Source organism: Sinohyriopsis cumingii, chromosome 6, assembly GCF_028554795.1.
Source record: "Sinohyriopsis cumingii isolate HCF-2022 chromosome 6, ASM2855479v2, whole genome shotgun sequence".
Lineage (NCBI taxonomy): Eukaryota > Metazoa > Mollusca > Bivalvia > Unionida > Unionidae > Sinohyriopsis > Sinohyriopsis cumingii.
In genome coordinates this window covers 100,114,401-100,139,602 of record NC_142966.1, presented here as the reverse complement: position 1 = coordinate 100,139,602, position 25,202 = coordinate 100,114,401, and the positions used below count along the sequence as shown (strand labels likewise).

The 25,202-nt window shown below is 35.2% G+C and overlaps 1 protein-coding gene across 3 annotated transcripts in view; it reads right to left on the bottom strand.

Annotated features, from left to right (window-relative positions):
• Positions 1-25,202, bottom strand: part of LOC149797558 (uncharacterized) — a 74,361-nt gene that overhangs the window by 20,748 nt on the left and 28,411 nt on the right. For 2 of the 3 annotated variants that reach the window (XM_089962427.1, XM_089962428.1), the window contains exons 6-14: positions 24,264-24,397; positions 23,265-23,339; positions 19,666-19,815; positions 18,235-18,334; positions 16,210-16,317; positions 14,410-14,610; positions 7,360-7,653; positions 1,816-1,974; positions 1,075-1,208 (exon numbers count right to left, since the gene is read on the bottom strand). In XM_089962427.1, the coding sequence (XP_089818553.1) occupies positions 1,075-1,208; positions 1,816-1,974; positions 7,360-7,653; positions 14,410-14,610; positions 16,210-16,317; positions 18,235-18,334; positions 19,666-19,815; positions 23,265-23,339; positions 24,264-24,397 (1,355 nt within the window). The remainder of the gene's footprint in view (positions 1-1,074; positions 1,209-1,815; positions 1,975-7,359; positions 7,654-14,409; positions 14,611-16,209; positions 16,318-18,234; positions 18,335-19,665; positions 19,816-23,264; positions 23,340-24,263; positions 24,398-25,202) is intronic. The other variant, XM_089962429.1, reaches the window with a different exon arrangement.

Here is a 25,202-nt window from a genome sequence, read left to right as displayed (position 1 = left end):
ATTATACAAAATCCGTAAACAACATCAAGTCACTCAAGAGCACTTTGTAACATTCAAATGATCTTAAAGCAGATACTTGCAAAGCAATGGCAGGCCTATCTTCAACAATACACTATTAAGTCAGGCTTAATGCAAAAAACTACATCAGTTGTATACACATGTGTTATTTTTACTGTTGCCAAAACTTAATAAACAAATCAACCATGTATTTGGTTTGGTGTTTTTTGGCACAGCAACACATCATGGTTATTTAGTACTTAGGCAAATTTTGTCAAGTGCCTTGCCTTGACTAGCTTAATTTCAGTGCTACTGTATAAAAGTAGGATTATTCCACCTGACTGTGAAAGTACACAGACGTCTTAATGGACTCCTCACTGATTAATTATTTATCGCATTGTTTTGATAACCAGCCACAACCACCTGGTTTAATTTCCTGTCCTGAAGGAATATCAGAAGAAAAAATCATCTCTAGGTAATTAATAAAGAGATCTGACATGTACAATTAGGATGTTTTTCTCAAAACCACAATTCAAAATGAAGTTTTTCCTAACCTTTCCATAAAACTGTAGAGTTTCAGGCCTTTAAAAAAAATTGTTTATATATACTAATTACAATTCCCACATCTGACTGGAATGAACTATTGAGCAATCCTGGAAAGCTGAATTTTATTTCTTCAGTTAAAACAAAATGCAAGAAGAGCTCACCATAACCCTGATTCAAAAATTATTATCAAACATTACACATTGATAAAAAAAAACTTTAATAGGACAGATATGATAAACTAAAACAAATTTGTGAAAGAAAGTTATCCATGCAACTTTTGTGACAAATACATATAGCTGACAGCACAGATGATGGGGGGGCATGGGTTATTAAGAATTTTTTTATACCTAAAGTATTTACCAACAAAATGAATTTCCTAAGTGGCCATTAGGTTGAATACAACATAAAAATTTCATATAGAACCAAATACAATAGTATACTCTGCTGGTCATTCTACAGCCAAGTCTGCTGGGCAAACACTATCACCTTAAAAACCTCTCTGAATAGAATATAATTAAACACTTCTAGTACCTATTAGCCAGTGTGACAAGCTGAGGCAGGATATGGGGTGGTAGATTCAACTGACCAGTGTACAAATATGTTAGCAAGGCTAGCACAGTCTCCTCACTACCCTCTTCCAGTAGAACTGTACCATCAGCACACATCTATGAATGAAGAACAATTTGTTGTGAAATAAAGACATTTTGTGTCATGTTTGAAAATGGGTCAAAACCTATTTGTCCATGACAGCATGATCACTAATGACACTAAAAAGACAAGTCAACTTAGCATGGCAAAGATTTTGCAGCAAAGCAAAGAGTTGTACAGAACTTAAGTTTATTTAGTAAATTTTATCTATGACTATTAGTGCTTGTATTTTTTTAATAAAGTGGTAAAGTTGTAACAGAAAAGACAGACTAATGGCAACATTGGATAAAGCGACACAACTATGTTTTCAAGATTAATAGCAACACTGCATAAAACAACACATTTATCAGTAGATGTTATATGGATTAATGGTAACATTGCAGAAAACAACACATTTTTCAGTACATGTTCTAAGGATTAATGGCAACAATGTAGAAAACAACAAAACTACATTTAGCCTTTTTAATATCAAGAACTACTAGGGTCAACTCTAACAGCATGACTATGATCAGTATGGGATACATTTAACACCCCACCCCATTTCCAACAGTTACATGCTACAGTGTGCTAACAATATATTACAATGCCATTAAAATTAGGTATGAAATATCTTGCCAATATTACCTGCAACAAAGCTGGACATCTTGCCATCAACATAAGCCTGTGAGCATGGAGCCTTTGTTTGTCCTTTGTAACAATAATCATATCACTATAGCTAGGATTATTCACCAGTCTCAGTAAATCTGTATGAAGCCTTTGCTGAAGCACCAATGCATCGTCTTCCTGGTTTCAAAAAATGGTAACATTTCTTGAAGGAAACTGTTTTCCTCTTACTTGATTTTATGTTTAAACTGATTTTGATCTGAGATGGAGTATGTGACTGCAGTGTGGTAGTTTACAGTGATGTCTAGCACTGGGATATCATGCTGCCCCATGATGTCCCACCCAGTCACATTATCCTGATAGGTCTGATATGTACTGATATGAGATTATGTTCAGCTGACCTCTTTCCTGACAAATCAAATTATTTCCTTCAATATTCATGAAAGTGAACAACAACATTCCAAACATATTGCTTTATAACATAACTCTTTCTAAAATGAAATTTGATGCTTTATATGACGTGTTACTAGATTTAAGTGTCCCACCCAGTCACATTCTCCTGACACCAGGCTGACCAGTCCTAATACTAACCTCTTATGTTGAATGCCTAGCGAGACAGCTGTCAGTACCATTTTTATAAGTCTTTGGTATGACTTGGCCGAGGTTCGTACCTGTGACCTGCAACATCTGAGGTAGACACTCTAACCTAATGTTATGGGATAAATATGTATCTCTTAGGCAATATTCTTTTGATTTAATCCCTGAGACCATAAACTTGAGTATGATATACATCATCAAAAGAAGCACACAAAGCTGGTTGGATTTATGTAACAATACATTACCTGTAAATTACTATAACTACCTGGCAGCAAGTGTCTATAATTACATCATCAATATCAATCATTTCCTCAAGGTAACTTTCATTAGCTTTTCCAATATTTAATGATGAGAACAAGATGTGTGAGATTAATTAATGTTATTACCTGGATCAAATTAAGTTTCTACTGTTTTTTCAGGAGGAATACAAACACTGTTATTAATTAAAAAAGGAACAACATTTATAAATAAAATTTTATGAAAGGAAAGCAAATTTTTAGTAACTTAAGCTTCTCTAATAATACTTACTTGATCCTATTACATTTGGATAAAATTCCTTTGCTACCTTTGAATCTAGTCCTCCCAGATAGATTATTAAAAAGTTTCTTGTCTATATATTATATAGACAATGGAAGCAACTCTTACAAGTTGACTCCCCTTTCTACTCACTAGGTGGATACTGTTATGCCCAGTTATAACCACCTTTTTACTTTAGTGACACATTCAAAGATACTTGCACTGCAGGAGAGGGTGAAGAGAGTGTTTGCAATGTGATCAGGTAAGAATTATTGGAGAGACAAAAGTTACTCAAAAATCCCCATCAAATACATACCTGATCACATTACATTAGAATAGGTAAGTGGAGAAGGAAATGCTGTGTCACCCAGTAGGAACATGATTGCTCTAATAAAGTAATGAACTGCTGATGCTAGTTTAGCACAGCATGAGATGATTTCTTTATACACATGGATGGGAGATCCCTGTTGAATTCCACATGATTTTTGTCTCACATCAATAGTTTCCCTGGCAAATCCAGCAAAAATAACAAATTCATTTCTGAAGCAATGGCTGAGCTTGCATGAATGGGGAGTGGTCAGCTTTTATGCAGTGTACCTGTTCCTCTAAGTGTTTAGAATACACTAATTTAATACTTACTCTGATATGTCCTAAAATGAGCTGAAATCTTCGTTAGTGTACTTTACCCTGCGAGTATTTAGAGTACAATGATTTAAAAACTTCCTTTCAGCCTAGCAGCCAGTACTTGTAGTGTCATGTTGAACATTCTTGCTTTCAGTAACAGGAATAGTCTTTCACAGTTGAAGTGGATGTTGTCTGTGTCTCAGGTAACATCTGACGGTACGTACAGGGATACTGCACCAATGCTTCTCCTGAGAGATCAAATAGTTATTTTTGGTTGACTAATCACAGCAAGCTGTTCTTAGGAAGGATCCAGTTTGTGTCATTAGAATGAATGAACCCTCAAAAAGGAATTGAATGCAGTTCAGATCCTTAGATACTGCACGTAGCTCACTCAATCTGCATAATGAAGTCTGAAGTTAGCATTATCATAAATTGCATATCGCAGGTCCAGTAGTAAACAGTCATTGTAACAGGTCCACCACCATAATGAGTAGGTCAAGGAGTTGTACGAAACTTCCTCACCTAAACAATATCTTGTTTAATGCTTTCTCGAATACATGAACTATAGTTCTGATGCATTTGGGAGAAAGTTGCCAAGTTAATATGTGTTAAGAGTTCCATATCTAGATGTATCAAATCTTGATAAGGGAAAAGGTCAGACATCTCTACACTGATTATCCAACTTGAAATATGAATGAGGGAATTACCAAATGGTTTTGTAGAGTATCATCCAGGAATGACACCTTCTCTGTTGTTGTTGTTGTTTTTTGGGTTTAATGCCATTTTTCAGCACGCGATAGGCTATACATGGCGGCCAGTATTAATGGTGGAGGAAGAACCCAGGAAAACACCGGAAAGAACCACCGACCCTCGAGAAGCTACTGGCAAGCTTTCTCACATATCCACATTAGCCGAATCCGAGACTCGAACCCATGCAGACAGAGGTGAGATGGCAGTGATCCGCAATGAAGAGCGCTTTAGACCACTCGGCCACTTGGGGCCCCGACACCTTCTCTGTAGAGGATGTCCAGAACTGGGATATGACTTGGCCTAATGTCCGAATGAAGGTCCAACTACAATGTCTTGGTTGATGCCTTTGCTCATGCATCAACGATTTTTTCAATGCATGTGGGAGAAAGACACTAAGCTGATATGTTTTACGGGTTCCATACCTTCCCAGACAAATATGTCAAGAAAGAACAAGGTACAACTTCTCAATATTGATTATCCACCTCACAATGAGGGAAGTAAGGATGTTAATGTCATAGACAAAATACCAAACTTATCAATGTTTTGGGGCCATATTAATTGGTAATTGTGGAAGTAAACATCAGACATGTCAATAAAGATCATGTACTTGTCGCATCGTTATTATAGGTCCCAACTGCCATTGGAATTCATAACCAAAAATGTTCTAGAGTAAAAGCCCTTTTTGTGGGGTTTTTGTACTATCTACACCACCCTTAACAAAAGAAAAACTGAAAAATATCCCCCTTCATGTGACTGCCTGGGAGTTCATTCATGACAGTACAATGATGACAGGTGGGTCACCAGAGGGTGTGAGTGATGGTGTATCATTGATGACAGACAGCTGGCCTTGGGAATGAGAAACTGAGCTCATCTCTATCTCCCCTCCCTGTCTGCCTGTGAAAATGGAGGCATAGGACTGCCTATAATTTGCTTGGCCAGAAGAAAATAGAAAAACATGATGTTTTTGAAAACCTCCACAGCAGATCCTTTTGACATAACAGGGTCATGTAAAGATAGAAGATTGCACTGAATGTTAAAGGGCAAATCCTGTGGCCCATGCATTCTCACCTCCTCAATTTGACGCCCTAACAGAAGTGAAGAACTGAAGGGAGGTAGTGTATAGAAAAACAGCGATGATTCTTAGTGACTTTTTTCGGCTAGTCACAAACAATACAAAAATTCATCAGATGCATGAAGTCAAGTAGGAATGTTGACACAAGGTTCCTTACTAACTTCGATGTAGCATTAAATACTTGACTATGCAGTTTATCAACATAAAGACAAGGCACCTGTGGAGAGAAAAAATATCTGAACATGAATTTTTATCAGTGGGATGTACCATAAAGAAGTTCTTGTGTTAACAAGAACATGAATGCTCTAAAAGATGCCTGGTAATTTTTGCAATCATTAACAAGTGTAGCAAGATTCTTAATGATGAACTCTATCATCATCTACATCTACCTTCTAGGCAGAACTGACTGAAGGTGGAGGATGGCATTCTCATGGGGAAAAAATCCTAAGGATTTCCACAGCATATCAAAGACAATATGTATTTTGTGGTCCAGCCAGCTGGTGCAGTATAGTCAGTATGCTTAGCAGGTATAGTGTCCATCCTCCACAAATTGTTTAAATCTCTTCCACCTTTTTGTCACCTCTGTAATGAAGAAGTGGAACAAACAAGTGAATACAATAAATATATTTGAGTACTGCACCAGACAATTTCTCCAGTGAAGCTAAATGTTACCAATTAAAATCACATGTGACAATAATTAACAGTACGGTAACTGCAAAAAATGAACAAATTCACCATAATTCTCAAAAATGTATGCACCATTTAGAACATCATGACTTACTGTACCACAGAAAAAGAATTGTGGATGATTAAATTTAAGTTACATATTGATAGACAGCATCCTTACAGCATTGCAGCAAAAGAAAATCAGGTTTAAACAAGGTATATTAGTATACAACAAGCAAGTAAAAAGGGGGAATAATCTGCAAGAGTTAATTCCAGTTGTCTAAATAAAAAAAAAACATATATATATATATATATATATATATATATATATATATATATATACATACACATCTTGAGACTTTTTTCATCTTTCCAGGAGGGCTGGATTTGAATGTAGCAAAGAAAGTTATCCTAATGTAATGTAATCATGTAATGTATTTGACAGAAAAAAAATAGCCTAAAGAGAACATGACAATTATGGAGTAGTCATTGTTTTTAATGTTACTGGTAATACATTTTGAGCGGCATGGATGCACCCTTCACCTTGCCTGACTACTGTGTTATCATATACATGCTTAATAATAACAAATATACGATCCATATACTACCTTCATACTATCTGCATATCCTTTTTCAATTAAAAATGTAACTCTAAACTAATAAATAAATCTGACAAGATTACAATGACTTAATGATTGGGAAAGTGGGGACAAAATTCTTATTGTATGAAATAAACTTGTCAACAGATTACTAAAAATATAAGGATGAAAAATTGACTCATTAAACTAAATGAATGGTTACCTGAAGTTCAATGCATGAAAATATCAAATATATTCTGCTATGTAAGTTATCTCACTCTAACTCTGATGGCAACGGATGTACAGATAAATATTAAGAAGAAAGAGAAAAACATTCCATCTCATAGTGGCCATAATCTGCCAAGAATCATCCTTTGTAACCACAGGCTAACCAATGAACCAACATGGATCCTGCTTCCACCAGTCACCTCCTAAAACATGCAGGAAGGTGCAGAGGACCTATTCTATACAACCAAGCCATGAAGTGTTATTTAATATGGACACTATTGTTATCATACCTGAATGCATTGAGACTTATATATGTACTTAATATAGACACCAGCATAAGCATACCTGAATGCACTGAGACTTATATATGTACTTAATAAATGCCATCATTATCATACCTGAATGCACTGAGACTTATATATGTACTTAATAAATGCCATCATTATCATACCTGAATGCACTGAGACTCATATATGTACTTAATAAATGCCATCGTTAGCATACCTGAATACAATGAGACCTATACTTGTATACCTTGGGAACAACCAATTCTTCAGGGCAAAATCCACTGGCATGCAAAAGTACTGAATCATTAAACTTCTCTGTCTCATCATTGTTCTTTATATGGTAATGAAACCGTTTGGAGCTTTCAGTGTTATGCTGTGAACTTTGAGACATCTTGTTCTCGTCCTCATCCTTTTGTTTTCTTCCTCCATCATCATCTCCAGCTAACTCAGCTAGAATTACAGCTGTTTGTGTTGACGCAATGATCGTTTCACTTGCGATGTCATAGTCAGCTGAAGTAACTGCACGTGGGGGTGGGGGCTCCTAAATTTAACAGTTAAAATAAAGTCATTAATTTTTTTTCTAAAATCTATCAGTTACTGATACTGAATGATTGCCAGCAGTGTTTTTCCAAGACATGACAATCTGGTTAGTCATACATTCATATTTCCCAAGGCCCAGTCAAAACTCTCTTTAGGTTTGATTTTACAAATGAGCACTAATAATAACATACAACCTTAATAACAACAGACAAACCTCCAGCTAAAAAGAGACAAATTTTAAGGCTGGAGAAAATCTGTAAATGAAATAAGTGAAAAAGAGCAGACCATAAAAAAGTGGTTTAAATGTCGGTAAAACAAATCTAGGTTTTTATAAAGGAAAATGAGTAAATCAAAAACAATTTCATATGCTGGTATATGTGATCTTCAAATGTAAATGTGATTTCATGTTTAATGATAGAAGTATATCTTTACTGCTATATAATTTTGTTTTTAGAAGAATGTATACAATATTTTAACAAGAACGATTAATAAAGAATAGACTAATATGTACAGTGATTGTGGTTATTTTTCTTTAAAATATTCTGAAACTGAAACTTGGAAACTGGTCTTTTTGTAAAAACCTGCTATGAGAGACTACCCATCTTAAGAGATCATTTTTTGTTGACAGAAGGGGTGGTCTCTCATAACAGGTTTTACTGTACTATGAACAAACGATAACACATCTATCTCAAGTTTAACAGTTCTTTGTGCAGGCAATATAAGACAAGGTTGACTCAGGAGATCAATGACTAATGGGTCAATGACCAATATATTGTTTTGAAATAAACCTACTCTGGAGATCAATGACCAATATATGGTTTTGAAATAAGCCTACACTGGAGATCAATGACCAATATATGGTTTTGAAATAAACCTACTCTGGAGATCAATGACCAATATATGGTTTTGAAAAAAACCTACTCTGGAGATCAATGACCAATTTATATGGTCTTCAAAAAAACTTACTCTGCAGAAACAATTATTTTCTTATTAGGCATACACAACCTTGACCTCTGATATTTAGAGCTCAAAATCTAAAAGTTTCTTTCCTACCCTAAAAACGAGCCATCCACAAAGTGTGGTCAAGACACTTAACCTGAACAAATGTTATTAAGCAAATCCCACTTATCTTTAAGTCACATTAATCTTAACCTTTGACCTTTTGATTCCAAAATCAACAGCACTTTAACCAACTTGAAGGGATATATAAGAAGAAACTAATTTCTAAAATATGTTTCTTTGATAATACATATATAGTCATTTACCTTAGGAGAATAGCTACTACTTTGTGAATTCAGCCCTCCCAGGCTAAAACATTTAACAGCTGTTATCTACTTCCCTAGGGGGGCCCCCGAGTGGCCGAGTGGTCCAAAGTGCTCTCCGTTACGGATCACTGCTATCTCACCTCTGTCTGTGTGGGTTTGAGTCTCGGATTCAGCTAATGTGTGTATGTGAGAAAGCTTGCCAGTAGCTTCCCGAGGGTCAGTGGTTCTTTCCAGGGATTTCCCGGGTTTTTCCTCCACTATTAATACTGGCCGCCATGTATAGCCTATCATGTGCTGAAAAATGGCATTAAACCCTACAACAACAACAAACTCCCTAGGTGGCAGTTGGGCAGAGTCATCTCCCCTTGGTACAGGGATTGGTACCAAATCCCATGAAATAGTCAGTTACTACTGAAGCAGAAGGCAAACTCTATATACGGATATAACTAGGGGGAGGCTGGAAGGGTGTATGTATAATTGGGAAAATATTACTGATGATACATATTTTACAAGAAAAAATTATTCTTTTTCAAATACTTTACCCAATCATACTACCATAGAAGAATAGGTAATAGGTTGAGGTAGATATATCCCTTTGCCCTTGAGAGACCATCTCCATTCCCTAAGTATGTAAGGCAGCTTCTAGATAACCGAATGGGAAAAGACTCTGTCTGTCCGGGTTCAAACCCATGACCTTTTGCATCCGAGGCTGACACTCTAACCACTTAGACCACTGGAGCAGTCTGTTGAGGGAAAACTGAGGGATGAAGAGACCATTATGATTGTATTAGTGCCTTCTTGCAGAATAATGAGTCTGCCAATACATTAGCCAGCCTAGAAAATGTCAGACTTAAAAGTGGATTGTCATGGAGGTCACCACTTTAGAGAATTCAAAACAATAATACAAAGGTATGAGTATTTGTACTGCTTTGCTGTTTAAGATAAGTCACCCTGGTGAAGTTATCAAACAGAAAGACAGCTCCATTCCCATGTAGGTTCTCCAGTCATCAATTAAAAACTTTCAAAACAGTTGATGTTCACATACTGATCCTGTTGGAGCCCTGCTCTGATGGCTGTCTGAAATTGTAGGAAACTTACTCCCCACACCTTCACTGATGGCATCTGTAGCAATCGTGATTGTCAGAGGAAGTGCTTGCAGAGATATTGCCAAATACAAGTCCAAAGTGATTTCCCTGCCTTCAAGATGCAACCTCATTAGTGGTGCAGACTGAGAGCTGGCCCAATGTTCAAAGGTTTGATCTGCACCTAGACCATGTAATCATTGCTATCAGAGGCCTATCAAGTGACCAAGGAGTAAGATGTCCACTGCTGCATTGAGCAAAACTGGGCTGGTGAAGGAATTCTCTAATAGATGAATTGCTCCAAACAGGCATGGAGCTACCATTCTTTTTACTTGAAGAATGATCCAAACCTAGTCAATTGAAAGGGTATGGACCTCAATGGTTTTGTTGACAAGGAGACTGCCTATGAAAGGAGAGTAACATGTGAAATAATGCCTCACTTCAAAATATAACTCATCTGCTGCTTGTAGCCTGTTGCAGGTGAATCACATAACTTCTGGAAGCTGTTTGGGAATGTATGAAATTACACCTCTTCCAATTCCACACTGATTGCATAGTCTCCACAAGTGACGGTGTCAGAACCTGTTGTTGCATTCCATTGTAAACCCAAGAGCATAACAGAGTTGATTGAATGTACTTAGGTTGAGAACCAAATGATAAGTGCTGCATTGTAGCTGAAAGAACTCTGGCCAAATGCTTAGAAGGTGCAGTGAATGTGATACTGTGTTACCAGGAAACTCCTGTTGGGCCACCATGGTGAAACTGTAAATCTTCCCCAACCACACAAGATTGGAGCTCCTCCTTACCAGGATCTGTTATAAGGGTGGGATGGATGGCCTGTATGTATGTAATCTGAGATAGGGATGGTCTCATGGAATGGCCTTAAAAATGATCAACATCCCTCTGACTCATCCACTTAGATCGGGAGTTGTAGGGTTGTTTCCCAGTGGCATGAACTCTAGGGACATCTCTTTAACCTTTGTTGGTTCCCTTGCAAATCCCTCCAATGTAGCTAAGACTGAGAGGGCAGGTAGCATGTTGTGACCTCCATCAACCTGATAATTAAAGACAGGAATGGATGATGAAGGTTGCAAGTGTATTTTGGGCCATGATTGGTCTGTAATTAAGGTGGAGGTAGAGTGGAGAGCATTGCATCTTTTTCCAAGTTCATAGCTGCTATTACAGCTATAGTATGTTTTGCCCTATGTTATGAAGTGGTCCATCCTATGAATACTCCCCGACTTATTCTTGTGAGATTCAAGGTGGGAGAATGTAAGCTGTATTCTGCCTATTGAGTATGGTCATAAATATTATATGCAAGGTTGATCCCATGGTTATTATGTTGTGAATTAACTCATGGGTATCCAGATGGAAAACTGAGAAGGTATTTGTGATAAAATACATCCATAGGTGCTTGGAACTTAAATTGTCAGCATATTCAGTCCCAAAGTGTCAACAACTTTTCAGACTGTGGAAGCTATTGAAAGTAGAATCTTTCAATGATAATTTTCAGAAATGCAGACCTAGGAGGTGATGTAGAGAAACAAGGACATAAGTCAAATGGGATTGGGTGGGAAACTTAAGTCCAAACCTGCAAGGAGGAGTTTACTCATCCAAGATCTAATAAGAAGAAGAAAACTTGAGTGCCAGTCAAGTTACTTATAGATTAAGGTAGTAAAGTGAACATCTGTGCTACCTACAAAGTAGTTGGAGATGAAATGTCAATGATGGTGACCCAATACACTTGTAGCACTTATAAGTCAGATCTCATTACTTCTAATGTGTCGCTAAGTAGAGTCTCCTTGGTGGCAGAGGCATGTGGGTCAGTGAAAAGATGTCTCTTGAAAACTGAGGTCAAAAGATGGTCATCATATGCCAGAAGTCTTTTTGTGGTAGACTGATCCATGAGGGTGTCTATAAAAATGGTATGTCCTCCACAGAAATACCTAGCTGCACTATACAGTAGACTGATCCATTAGAGTGCCTGTATAGTCTGGGCATCATACACAGGAAGTGCCTAGGAACACTATATGAGTTAGACTGATCCCTGTATAACTGATTTTATGAAGTGGGTTATTGGGTATTAGGATACTAAACTGGGCATCATACACAGGAAGTGCCTAGGAACACTATATGAGTTAGACTGATCCCTTTATAACTGATTTTACAAAGTGGGTTATTGGGTATTAGGATACTAAACTGGGCATCATATGTAGGAAGAGCATGGCAGCACTATGTGAGTCAAGGAACTGCAGAATTTCATTTTCTAGTGGCTGAAACTGTATAACCCATTGCAATCAGACTTATATGACCAAGTTTGTTCATGATGGAACAAGGCCAACTTGGCCAGCATGATGTCATCCACATCTTGAGGATGGGACAGGGTACAGTATATTAATGTATGCATCTGGTCCATAATCCTGATATGCGAGACAGTAACTGATGCTTGTTGCTGCTCTCAGTCTTACTGCCCAGAAATGAAATGGTTTGAAATATTGTGTGCAAGCAAATGTTTCATCTCTCATGCCATGATAGTCTTCTATCCATAATATTTACGTCCAACATACAATCATGGAATGTCAACCAGAAAACCTATACATGGTGAGTGGTTGTCAGACTGGTCTCATACATAATCTAAATCTGCAAGACAAAATAGAGCAAACCCCTATATATACTTAGTGTAGTGAATGTCCTGCTTTTAAACTCGTGAGTATCTGTGCAGAGTTATCCCCCACGACTGATACCTATAAGGGGGTGCATGTGACCCATACAGGTACAGAATTAGAGCATTAGTGTTAATATTAGAAAGAGGATTCTAAATAATCCATTCTTGTTCCAAATAGCCTGTAGGAAGGTGAACTGACTGACTGAACAAATAGAATGACTGGAGCAACACCTATAAATTATGGACTGGAAGACAAATAATCAATTCTAATAACAGCTTACCCACAGCACAGCCAATTACTGATTTCCTAAAAATCACTGAAGCGTCACATGTAGTAAAAGGAGCTGAATGATACTACGTAAACCATGTACACAAAACTTATCTGTACCTGTCTGACCAGAGGAGAATCTATATAGTAATATAACTCAGTTTTCTATACTACACACAAAACCTGCATATAAAAATGGAACTGAAGTGCCATTATTAATTATTACAAATTCAGCACTACAATATCCGTTAACTCATTAAACCCTGGCACAGCATTTACATGGCAGGAGGTAGTAGCCTCCTGCCAAGCTCTGTATCATCATAGTCATGTATGATACACTAAAGTGGGTCGTATTATACAAAGGTAGACAGATGTAGCTCTACAATGGTACCAAATAATCTGGACATTTTAGTTGCACTACTAAATACAGAGGGATAAACCTAATTTTTTGGACCCGTTTTTTTTCTCACTCAAAATTTGCCTGTGATCGGAATCTGATTTTGTGTCCAGATTTTAGACTTTTTGCCTCAGATCTAAGGCAGACTGGTCTGAACTGCACACAGACAGGTGAACTTTTGCAAAAAGTAGGATAAGGTGGGCATTTAGAATAAAGAGTGGTCTCGATATGAAAATAATGGGTCCATTAAGCAACCAAAACAAAAAAGAACTCCAACTTTTACCCTTCTGCTCATGCGCGAGCAAAATAACCAATGTAAAATGATGTTTCTAACACAACTTGGCATTTGGCTAATGGAAAATCTGTTGGAAGTCGATGTATTAGGATGTATTCAGAAAGAGCCCCCAAAATGTGTTTTCTGCTTGACTTTCAGGCAAAAACAACAAAAAGCTCCAGGGGTTAATGAGTTAAGAGACAACATTACTTGTGAGGAAAGGCCCAGCAATGCAGGTAAAATCTGTAAAGCATCATGTATACAGAAACTTTATCTGCAAAAGGAAGAACAGAAAATTTTATAGATAAAGTATACTTCCCTTCAAAGGCAAAACTCCTCCCAACTTGTTTGAGGCAGAAAACTTCCAAACTGCTTGTATGGATTTTGTGAGGCCTCTGCTGTAGACAGAGCAGGCTATTCTGCACAATTATTAACTAATGACTTCATGGGAATTTGGGACAATCCCTGTGCCGAGGGGAGATATGTCTGCCCGACCACCACCTAGCTTTGCAGTTCACTTTAAACTTTAGCTAAACGTTTTTAGCTGGGAGGGCTAGATTAGCAAGGTAACAGTAGTTCTCCTAAGGTATTATAATTGAGAAACGTATTTAAAGAAGAAAATACTAATCTCCCCTAAAAGACCTGAAAAACACTTACAAGGGCAGTTCTATCAAGTTTAACATTAATCTTATGATTTAAGATCACTGCCACCATCATTAGTAGCTACTGTCAAACGATCCTCATCTCTTATTTTGCAGAGGAGAAAAAATGCCAATAATAAATCAGAGAATGAATGCTTAACTCACTGCTGATGAATCTAGTTCATGGGCTCCCTTATCCTGATCTACAGATCTATATTTGCCAGGAGACTTTGAAAGATGCCTGAATCTTGATCCAGCAGATGCATTACTTATCTCTATGGGAGGCATTAGCGACCTGACATAAAACACGGCTTTGTTGGCTGTATCATTTTCACTCAAACTGGTCCTTGTCCATAGACCTGGAACCTGGAAAAGATTTCATTAAAACAACATTTACTGTAGTTTTCATTCATAATGGGCAATCTCATCCTATTAAACTGCATTTATCATGACCAACTTTACACTACAAACCACAGAAAACATAATAAATCAGTAATTTTAAGAGGCCAGTATTTTGTAATCACCAAGCAGGGTTCATACAGAATTCTGAATGATAAATTCAAAGACTTTTCCCAAACTTTCAAAGACCACAAACATAGATTTCCAAGACCTATTTTTGCTACCATTTTGTATACAGGTTATATGAGAAAACAATGAATGCAAAATACTACAATATTGTTAAATGATAAAATTCAAACTATAATTAATTTCCTAAAATTGCTTTACATTGATCTGGAATATAGGTTAACATGCATTATTATAGTTGTCGTTTTTTCTCTTCAATCATTTTGGAAAGAGAAGCCACTGCTATGGTTATGTAAAGAAATTAAAATATTTGGTTTTATTTCAATTTTCAAAGACCTTTAAAGACCTCACGGTAATCTACTCGATTTTCCCAAATTTTCAAGGCCTTGAAAATGCTACCTCATTTTCCCCAAACTGTCAAAGACCTTCAAAGACTGTAAGAACCCTGCTAAGCTAATTTAAATAAACATTTCCTTGTATTTCCATGGTTTTCTATAAGATTTAAAATTTAAATCTATGATGCTGACATTTAAACAAAAATAATTGTTAAAAATGCAATTGCCAGCAAATTTTCACTTAAGAATCTATGATACGTATTACATGAGAAATTGGAGTATTCAATCATTTAACTACATGAGCATATAAACAATATATTCTTTAACAAATTACAAGTTTCTGGGGAACATTCCATGCCAAATGTTTCTAGCAAAGTCCAGTCATAAGGTAAAACGATATATCAAATCAACTTGTTAATACTATAAATAAGCTTTAAAAAATATGTGAAAACATCGTGGTCAGTATATCTTTATCCTAGCTCTTCCCACTTCTTCATGATTTACTACTTCCTGGATAAAGTGAACACAATGATCAACTGGCAATTTGTTGATTGGGAAAGTTACAATGGTCTAGTTGACATAAAACCTTGCTTGTATATACAGGGTATACTATTTGCTGGGCTGTGATAGTCTGATACATATAAAAGCATAGAGTTTCTACAAATTAGTTCCATACATCTTCAGGAGTTTGTATTTTTTGTCATAAGTACAGATTTCTTATAACTCATGTAAAAAAAATAATCTAATTAGTAATTAAAATAAGCAAAGAAAAAAAGAAATACGGATAGAATGAAAAAAAACTTTGTTCAAATATAATACAATTTTGTCAGAACTTGATCAACTATTGCCTGCATAAAAATACATGAATATTTATATGGACAATATCATACCTTTCGTTTTTACAGATAGAGTAATTTATACAATAGAAAGTATTATGAATAAATAAAGCTTCTAAGATATTTATTCATCTCAAGAACACCTGTCAATCACGTAAAGCATTTTATTCCCCCTTTGCTGTCTTTTATAGACATGATTCACTATACTTGATAAACAAGTTTCTGACAGCCAATCTTGTATTATCCGTGTAAATTCAAATGCCCCAAACCTCTTTGCTTTCTTGGTCGTCACTTCCATATTGATTCTCAATTTGATTTTTTTTCCATCCCAGATTGGATTCCTTTAGAACAGGGGTGCAGTCAAGCTCCTCTTTTTCCTTCATTCAATAAAGAATAAACATCAAATAAATTAATGACAAATAAAAGGTATCTAAAGGCAAGTGTTGCTTTTTCTTTTTTAACAAATTCTAAAGAAGCAGTTATCTTTGTCTCTGTACAGATGTTAACTTCATCTTTTCTTTGATTGGTAAAATAAGTCTATATAAAATAGAATGTAGGTCCATGTCCTGAGCTTCAATCTCTCAGACTTTACCCTACGTTAATCATTTTCTTGAATCTCTTCTACTGTGTAATGCATTAATTTTGCTAAAATGCCACTTATCTGAAACAAATTCATGTATAAAAAGATTACTGTTTGACTTCTTAATGAGAAACTTCATTGCAAAGGGCACCTGTTTCATAAACAGCTATTCTTTTCACTAACACATTTCACTGCTACATACTGGGCACTTGTCCACAAAGGCACAGCATGAAATTATATGGTGCATTGAATGTCCAGTTTAAAAAGGTTTCACTGTACCATAATGTAACACTTATTCTGATAACATGTGGTTTATTAAAAAATTAAATAGGCTGACATATTGTGTGAATGTCCAGTTTAAAAAGGTTTCACTGTACCATAATGTAACACTTATTCGGATAACATGTGGTTTATTAAAAAATGAAATAGGCTGACATATTGTGTGAATGTCCAGTTTAAAAAGGTTTCACTGTACCATAATGTAACACCTATTCTGATAACATGTGGTTTATTAAAAAAATGAAATAGGCTGACATATTGTGTGAATGACAAACTTTTTTATTTATAGTAGGTGTAAAACTAAATCCTGTCAGGCTTAAATTTAATTCTTTTAATTCAAAGTATTAAATAGATAAAGTTATAAATATTAATCTACAATATTATTATGGAGATGTAATCTCCACATTCTATACAAATATGTTTATGGCACACTGCCTTTCTCATACATCTTCTTCTGTTAAATTCTATGAATAGTTCAGATTGATATACTCCATGATTAAGTAGGACCTGTTGTCTCATACAGGTCTATCAAAACAATGGGCTGATGTCTTACAAGTCAATCAAAGCAATGAGTTGATGTCATATGAGTCAATCAAAGCAATGGGTTGATGTCATACAGGTCTATCAAAGCAATGGGTTGATGTCATACAAGTCAATCAAAGCAATGGGTTGATGTCATACAAGTCCATCAAAACAATGTCATACAAGTCAATCAAAACATTGTCCTTATTGGGTTTTTTCTGTATCCTATGTTCCCAATAATGGTCTAAATTTCAACCCTCTAGACATCAAGTCAAAGGGCACTGGCTCTTCACTTCAAAAAGTATAATATTTTAACACAATTAAAGTGGTTGCTGGTGCTGCACAGTACACGATGTTTACTCTGGATTCCTTATTTGTATCATCAGCATTTCCAAACAATAAGACGATGCACAGAAGTGTTATTTACACAAATATGGATATTTATTGCATAACCCATACATGATTGTTTTGGTACCTGATTGATATTCAGAATCAAACACACAGACTGAAACTAGCTAGGTATTTTCACTTACATCCATACATCAATATTAAGAGATGCATCAAATCAAACTTTTATAAATAGTAATTTATGATTTGTTAGTGTCGGATAATTAGTGGCACAGAAACATAAGTAGGTTATATTTAGTATTGAGGCAACTGGAGTAAAGTACCTTGCTGAAGGGTATACCACAGCAGCTACATGACTGATCCCATCAATAGTTTCATAAGGCATATGAAAACCATTAAGCCATAAAAAAAACTTGTTCTTTCTGAGAGGCTAGAATAAAACTGAATGTGTATATAGAAGCCATCAATAACCAAACAACAGATGACCTATCATAATTCATAATACATAAATAAATGGTTTTTAATGCAGCCAAGACCAATTTAATAAGAACTAAATTTGTCCTACCTGTGAAGATTGTGACAGAATCAAAATTGTAACTCTGTTGCTCAGCCTCTTCTTCTTTTCTTCTTCAGATAAGGCCAACAGCAAAGGTTCTCCATCTTCCCTTGAAAATACACACAAGCTACAGCTACATTCAATTACAAGGGTTTAACAAAACAGTGTGCTGAATAAAATGGCATGAAAATGTTACTACTTTCTGATAGTGAAACAAAATTACTAGCAAGGCACAAACATTACATATATGTACAGTGATACTATACTGAAATTCAAGTTTAATGTAGCAATTAATGAGGAACGTAAGATTTTCAGAAACTATTTGTAAAAATAAAACACTCCAAAACATCAACTATAGAGAAATAATCACATAAATTCACTTATCTCTTCTCTAACTGGACACAGCCTGTTGATACTGATATGCCAGTTTCACTCTTCTAGCAGCCTTTACGAATACTTATTTTGCTTTCCTTCTTGTCACCAACAACGTTTTTGGCTCAATGTTCAATCTTTTCATTTTTTCCCCCCTTTCAAGCACTTCCTTGTATTGGTTGTAAATTTGTATTTCTGATATTCAATTTCCCTGTATGCAGCTTCTTTTGAAGGTGATGGTTGCTGCGGCAAACTCTAACAACCATGATTAGCATAATTCAAATCTTACTTGCAAAAATCATAAAATGCCAGTCCTATGGAATTTAGTTTTCTTATGAACTGACCAAATACATTTCCACTGACTTTCTGCTCGATCCATTTTCATTTTCACACATTTTCAAAACTTTATCCAAACTTTTCTGTGGCCTGTTCTCTCTCAAAAACTCAAGGCACCAACTTTTGCAAGCAAGCTTCTTTCTTTCCATTTCTATCCGCTTCCATTACAGAAAATTCATTGGATGAGAAGAAACTTTTAACCAATCAGAATGCTCTTTACAATGATCGTCTGTTAAATAGTATATGAAACAAATACTTTGCAAGGATCAATGCAGATTAGATATGATAAAAAAATGAACTAATTCAACAAATCCAATTTTTCTCATCAGAAGAAAAGCAGAATTCAGCTTTAAACTAGAGAAAAATCATATCTGTTATTGGGATGTGGACCACAGTCATCTAAATTTCCCAGTGATACCTTACAATGATCTACACTGGAAGTGGTAATGGAATAATTATAAAATGCATTACTTCAAAAATGATGCACAACTGACAAATACAGTAATCTAACTAAAATATGTCCTGACTCGTTAAAATGCAACAAAGTACATAAGTATGGCACAAAAGTCATTTTTTCACTTTCATTTGAAAGCTTGGGATCATCAAAAAACTTTTGATAAAACAAATTTTGTTCAATTTAGAATAGTTCATTAAAAAATCAGCTGACTGCCTATTAAATCCTTTCCAAAAATATTATCTATGCCATATGGAGAGAATTTTTTTCTAATTTACTGTTTCTTTTGTCTGGATTTCTTGCTCTCTCTAGTAGAACTACTGGAAGTACTTCCTGTGACACTAATTTTATCCAAGTCCAGCAGATGCTTTTCCTCTGCCAGGGATGATGATATTGCCATGGCCATCTGCACATCTTCATCAAACTGACTGTAAAAAATAAACAAAACAAAGGTTTTTGTGCCACCACTAAAAGAAAATAATACAAATGATTCATAAATATTCCAGACTGCTCAGGTGGCCTAGTAGTTAGACTGACCTCCTCATATGTGGGAGGTCGTGTGTTCGATCTCCGGCCGAGTAATATCAAAGACTTATAAAAATGGTACTAACAGCTGCCTCGCTTGGGGTTCAGCATTTAGAGGTTAGTGTTAGGACTGGTCGGTCTGGTGTCAGGATAATGTGACTGGGTGGGACATCATGCTACATGTCTGCAGCAAGATGACCCAGTGCTAGACATCAATATAAAACTGCCACATTGCAGACATCGTAGTGATATGACTGAATTTTTTTTAAAAGCTACGTTAAAAATCCAAATCAAATCACATATTCCAGTGATGACAAGGTCAATCGCTAATGCATGAAACAGTGCTGTTGGCAGATAAAAACAATGTTTCCACCATATCCTTATCATCCTTATCTGACAAACCTTCATCCATATCAGACATGTCTTCATCTATATGACATGTCTTCATCCATATCAGACATACCTTCATCCATATCAGACATACTTTCATCCATATCAGACATGCCTTCATCCATATCTGACAAACCTTCATCCATATCAGACATGTCTTCATCTATATCAGACATGTCTTCATCTATATCAGACATACCTTCATCTATATGACATGTCTTCATCCATAACAAACATACTTTCATCCCTATCTGACATGCCTTCATCCATAACAAACATACATTCATCCCTATATGACATGCCTTCATCCATATCTGACATACCTTCATCTTTATCTGACAAATCTTTATCTATATGTGATGACACATCAAAATCATCTGTCAAATATTGACAGGCCTCTTTATCAGGACATTTTCTGTTTGAGTTAGAATATTTAAAAAAAAAGTTTCAATTTTTTGTTATAGTTTTTAGTAATGGCAACCCTATTTGATGATGGACTGGTACCATTATCTAATGTGAAAGGCCCTTAAGCTTGGATGCTTTCTGTCAACAAATGCAAAATTCTGTTCAGCAGGTTTTAAGAGGATTCTATTAGAAGTTTTCAGTAATGACAGGGGGAGGTAACTGTATCCAATTCCAGATGGACATCATAAGTATAAAATTGATAGCCCTCCATGGCAAAATGCTTCGTGTCAAATTTGGTCAAATTCTGTAGTACATTATTTTGTGAAGAGATTTTTTCTAGCTTTTGTAACAGTAGCCATATCTGATGGCAGACAGAGTTAAATTTGTATAAACTTGAAAGGCCCTTATGCCAGAATGGTTTTTGTCAACTTTCATCATATTTTCTTGAATGGTTTCTGAGAATAAGTTTGAATAATTTTCTTTTTTCTGCATAAAACATTAAAGCTCAGAAAGCCTGGATGTGTTGTTAAATTTGGTCAAATGCTTCTGCGCAGATTTGGAAACTGTTTCTATTTTTAGCAATATAGACCAAATCTGACAGCAGATAATATCAATCAAACAAAAATTGTAAGATCTCTTCATGAAGGGATGTTATAATTATTACAAATATTTTCATTAAAGGCAACACACCATGTAATGGATTATTTTACTGCCAAAATTCTGCATATAAAACTGCATGATGAAAGGATAATTTATTTTTATCTTTAAATTTTTACATGTGATAGGGCCAAGTAAAAAATATCATAAACCATGGAACTTTTTTCTAACCAAGAAGTAGCTGAAGTTTAAAACAAGTCTGTGACACGCAAAATATATACATCATGCTGTAGTTATCAAATATATTGCCAAAGAATTAAACAGTCATGTAATTTTTTATTTGGAAAATATGTACAGTCAATCAAATTTAGAAAAATATAATAACACTAAAACACAGCATTTTTAGTAACAATAATCCTGGACTAAAATATATAGGGTCTAACATGAAGACACATTTTAAAAGAAATGTATTTACTAAACTGATGAATTGTTATCATCAGCAGGCCTTGACAAGAAAAAAATTGAGTTTGATGAATTTCATAAATTTCACTCCAGATGAACACAAATGTAAGCTTCTGATTTTTGGCCATAAAATGCTTTTGCAATCACACCACAATATGAACTCTTGTGTCTTTTTAATCTGTTCAAAGACCACCAAAATGGCTTAAACACAGTTTTTTATGCTTTTGGATAAACTTTTGTGCTAATTTAATGATTCATTTTGTCTGCAATTACCACATTACATTTCAATCTAGTTGATTCTCATCATTATTCACACTGGGGTCTTCAAGCAGTGAGTGAAATTCAATGCATCTGTAGCCAAATTACAAATAATTAATTACTGTGGAGGTTTATACACTAGTAAGTGCAGAAAGGTTTATTTCTATACTTCATCCTGCAAAAGTAGGAACAGAAAGTTTATGCCCCGATATATGTCAATCATTCTGAATAGTAACCTATTTTCAAGGTTGCAATCTTTTAGAAAAACAAAAATGTACAACAAATCTGCAGACTCAAAATTTTAACATTTTAAATTTTTAATAAAGAAGAATAAGAATCCTTTTGTTTTTATATTATTTGGCTCAAACATAGATGTTTTTCTAATCAACTGATGTAAGCATTCAAATGTTTGCCTATCTACACCCACATCTTCCTATTTTTCCACCACTTTGCACTAATCCGATTGGGGAAAGAAGTCACCCTGCATTAAATGAGACTGTTCTAAGTCTAAAAGAATTCATAACCCCATAAAATTTTGTTAGAAAACAGTATATGTCAAACCTGTTCTATGTCTTCTTGGTTTCACTCCAATCAATAAAAATGTTATTAAGCAGAAACTGAATGGCAAAGTTCTAAGAAATAAAGGGGCCTTAATGCTGCAAAATATTGCTGGAAAACAGTGAAAATTAAACTTATTCAATGTCTTCTTAAAATAAAGCCTCATATCAAATATAATTTAAATGAATAAAATCCTTCACAAGTAACCAGAAGAAAAAAAATAATGGCAAAGTTGCAAGTTAAACAGGGGCAATAACTTCACATAATTCTGCCAGAAAATGGTGACAATCAAACTTAAACCAAGTCTTCTTCATGTAAATCATCATACCAAAATTGATTTCAATCCATAGAAAGTTCTCCTGAAGTTACTAAGCAGAAACAAATTGATGAGCAAAGTTCTACGTAGGGCTACAAGTCTACTGAAATTTCTGGGAAAAAAAGAAAAGAAAATCAAACTTGAGATAGGTATTCTGAATTGTACAACTAAATACCAAATTTCATTTCAGTCCATGAAGTCCTTGAATTTAATCCATGAAGTCCTTGAAAATATACTGCATTAAATGAAATCTGTGATAGAAGTGATGTGATGGGACAGATCGACATGTGTAATACTATATACCCTTCACAATGATATGACTGAGGTATAACAAAAATATAATCCAGCAAGCAAAATAATTCTCACCTTCTAGGTTCTTTGATTCTTTTTTTCCTAGACACACTGGAATCAGAAGAAGATGGCTGCTTTTGTCTGAGACTCCTAATATTTATTTAAAAACAATAATCAGAAAAGAAAAGAAAACATTATGCTTATATCGAACTATGTGTTTAAAATTATTCCTATTTATCTCTCTATCAACCAACCAAATAATTTATCTAAGGAACAGAAATTATCAATCCAAGGAAAATGGCAATCTAATACATGGAGAAAGATAATTATACAGCAATAATCTATGACTTAAAAACAAAAATCAAACAAATTAAAATGTGGCATATACCAGCATCAAGATAAAATTAAATTAATGTTCCAAGATATCATTGCTTTCATTATTTATATGAGAGGTGGCCATTTAAAAAGCAACTTTGAATCAGAGAATGAATGCTGACAAAAGTGTGAATCACAGAATAACTGCTGACAAAAGTTTGAATTACAGAATGACTGCTGACAAAAGACTGAATCACAGAATGACTGATGACAAAAGTTTGAATTACAGAATGACTGCTGACAAAAGATTGAATTACAGAATAACTGCTGACAAAATATTGAATTAAAGAATGACTACTGACAAAAGTTTGAATTACAGAATGACTGCTGACAAAATATTGAATTACAGAATGACTGCTGACAAAAGATTGAATCAAAGAATGACTGACAAACGTTTGAATTACAGAATAACTGCTGACAAAAGTTTGAATTACAGAATGACTGCTGACAAAAGTTTAAATTACAGAATAACTGCTGACAAAAGATTGAATTACAGAGTGTCTGCTGACAAAAGATTGAATTGCAGAATGACTGCTGACAAAAGTTTAAATTACAGAATGACTGCTGACAAAAGATCCTGGTCAAAAATGACTTTGCAAATTTTTAAATTTGCAATATTACATATACTGATGATAGAGACTTTTAAATTCTATTTCAATGAAGAAGAAAAAGAAAGATTTTCACTATTCTTTTTTTTACCTTGACATATTTGGAATAATCCCAGCAGCAACTGCTATTTGTCTCTCCTCTTCTTGTTTCTTTACCCGCAAAAGCATCTTATCCGTAGACACACCGGCCTCTGCAGCACACTTCTTCAGATGGCTACTTCTACTCTGTAATATGCCAAAATGTAAAATACTTGCAATATTATAATCATAGAACCTTTATTATTATATAATGTGTAGTTGTTTTTCCCCCTGAATCAAGAGTTCTGTGGCCAGATAATGCTGCACTGTGTCTAGATAATGCAAGACAACAGCAGTGTAAACAAATATCACTAAACTGTGTCAAGATAATGCAAGACAATGGCAGTGTAAACAAATATCACTGAACTGTGTCAAGATAATGAAAGACAATGGCAGTGTAAACATATATCATTGAACTGTGGACTGATAAGGAAAGACAGTGTAAACATTTATCAATGAATTGTGGCCTGATAATGCAAGACAGTGTAAACATATATCACCAAACTGTGGCCTGATAATGCAAGACAGTGTAAACATATATCACAGAACTGTGGCCTGATAATGCAAGATAGTGTAAACATATATCACTGAACTGTGGCCCGACAATGCAAGACAGTGTAAACATATATCACTGAACTGTGGCCTGATAATGCAAGACAGTGTAAACATATATCACAGAACTGTGGCCTGATAATGCAAGACAGTGTAAACATATCACTGAACTGTGGCCTGATAATGCAAGACAGTGTAAACATATATCACTGAACTGTGGCCTGATAATGCAAGACAGTGTAAACATATATCACTGAACTGTGGCCTGATAATGCAAGACAATGTAAACATATATCACAGAACTGTGGCCTGATAATGCAAGACAGTGTAAACATATCACAGAACTGTGGCCTGATAATGCAAGACAGTGTAAACATATATCACTGAACTGTGGCCTGAT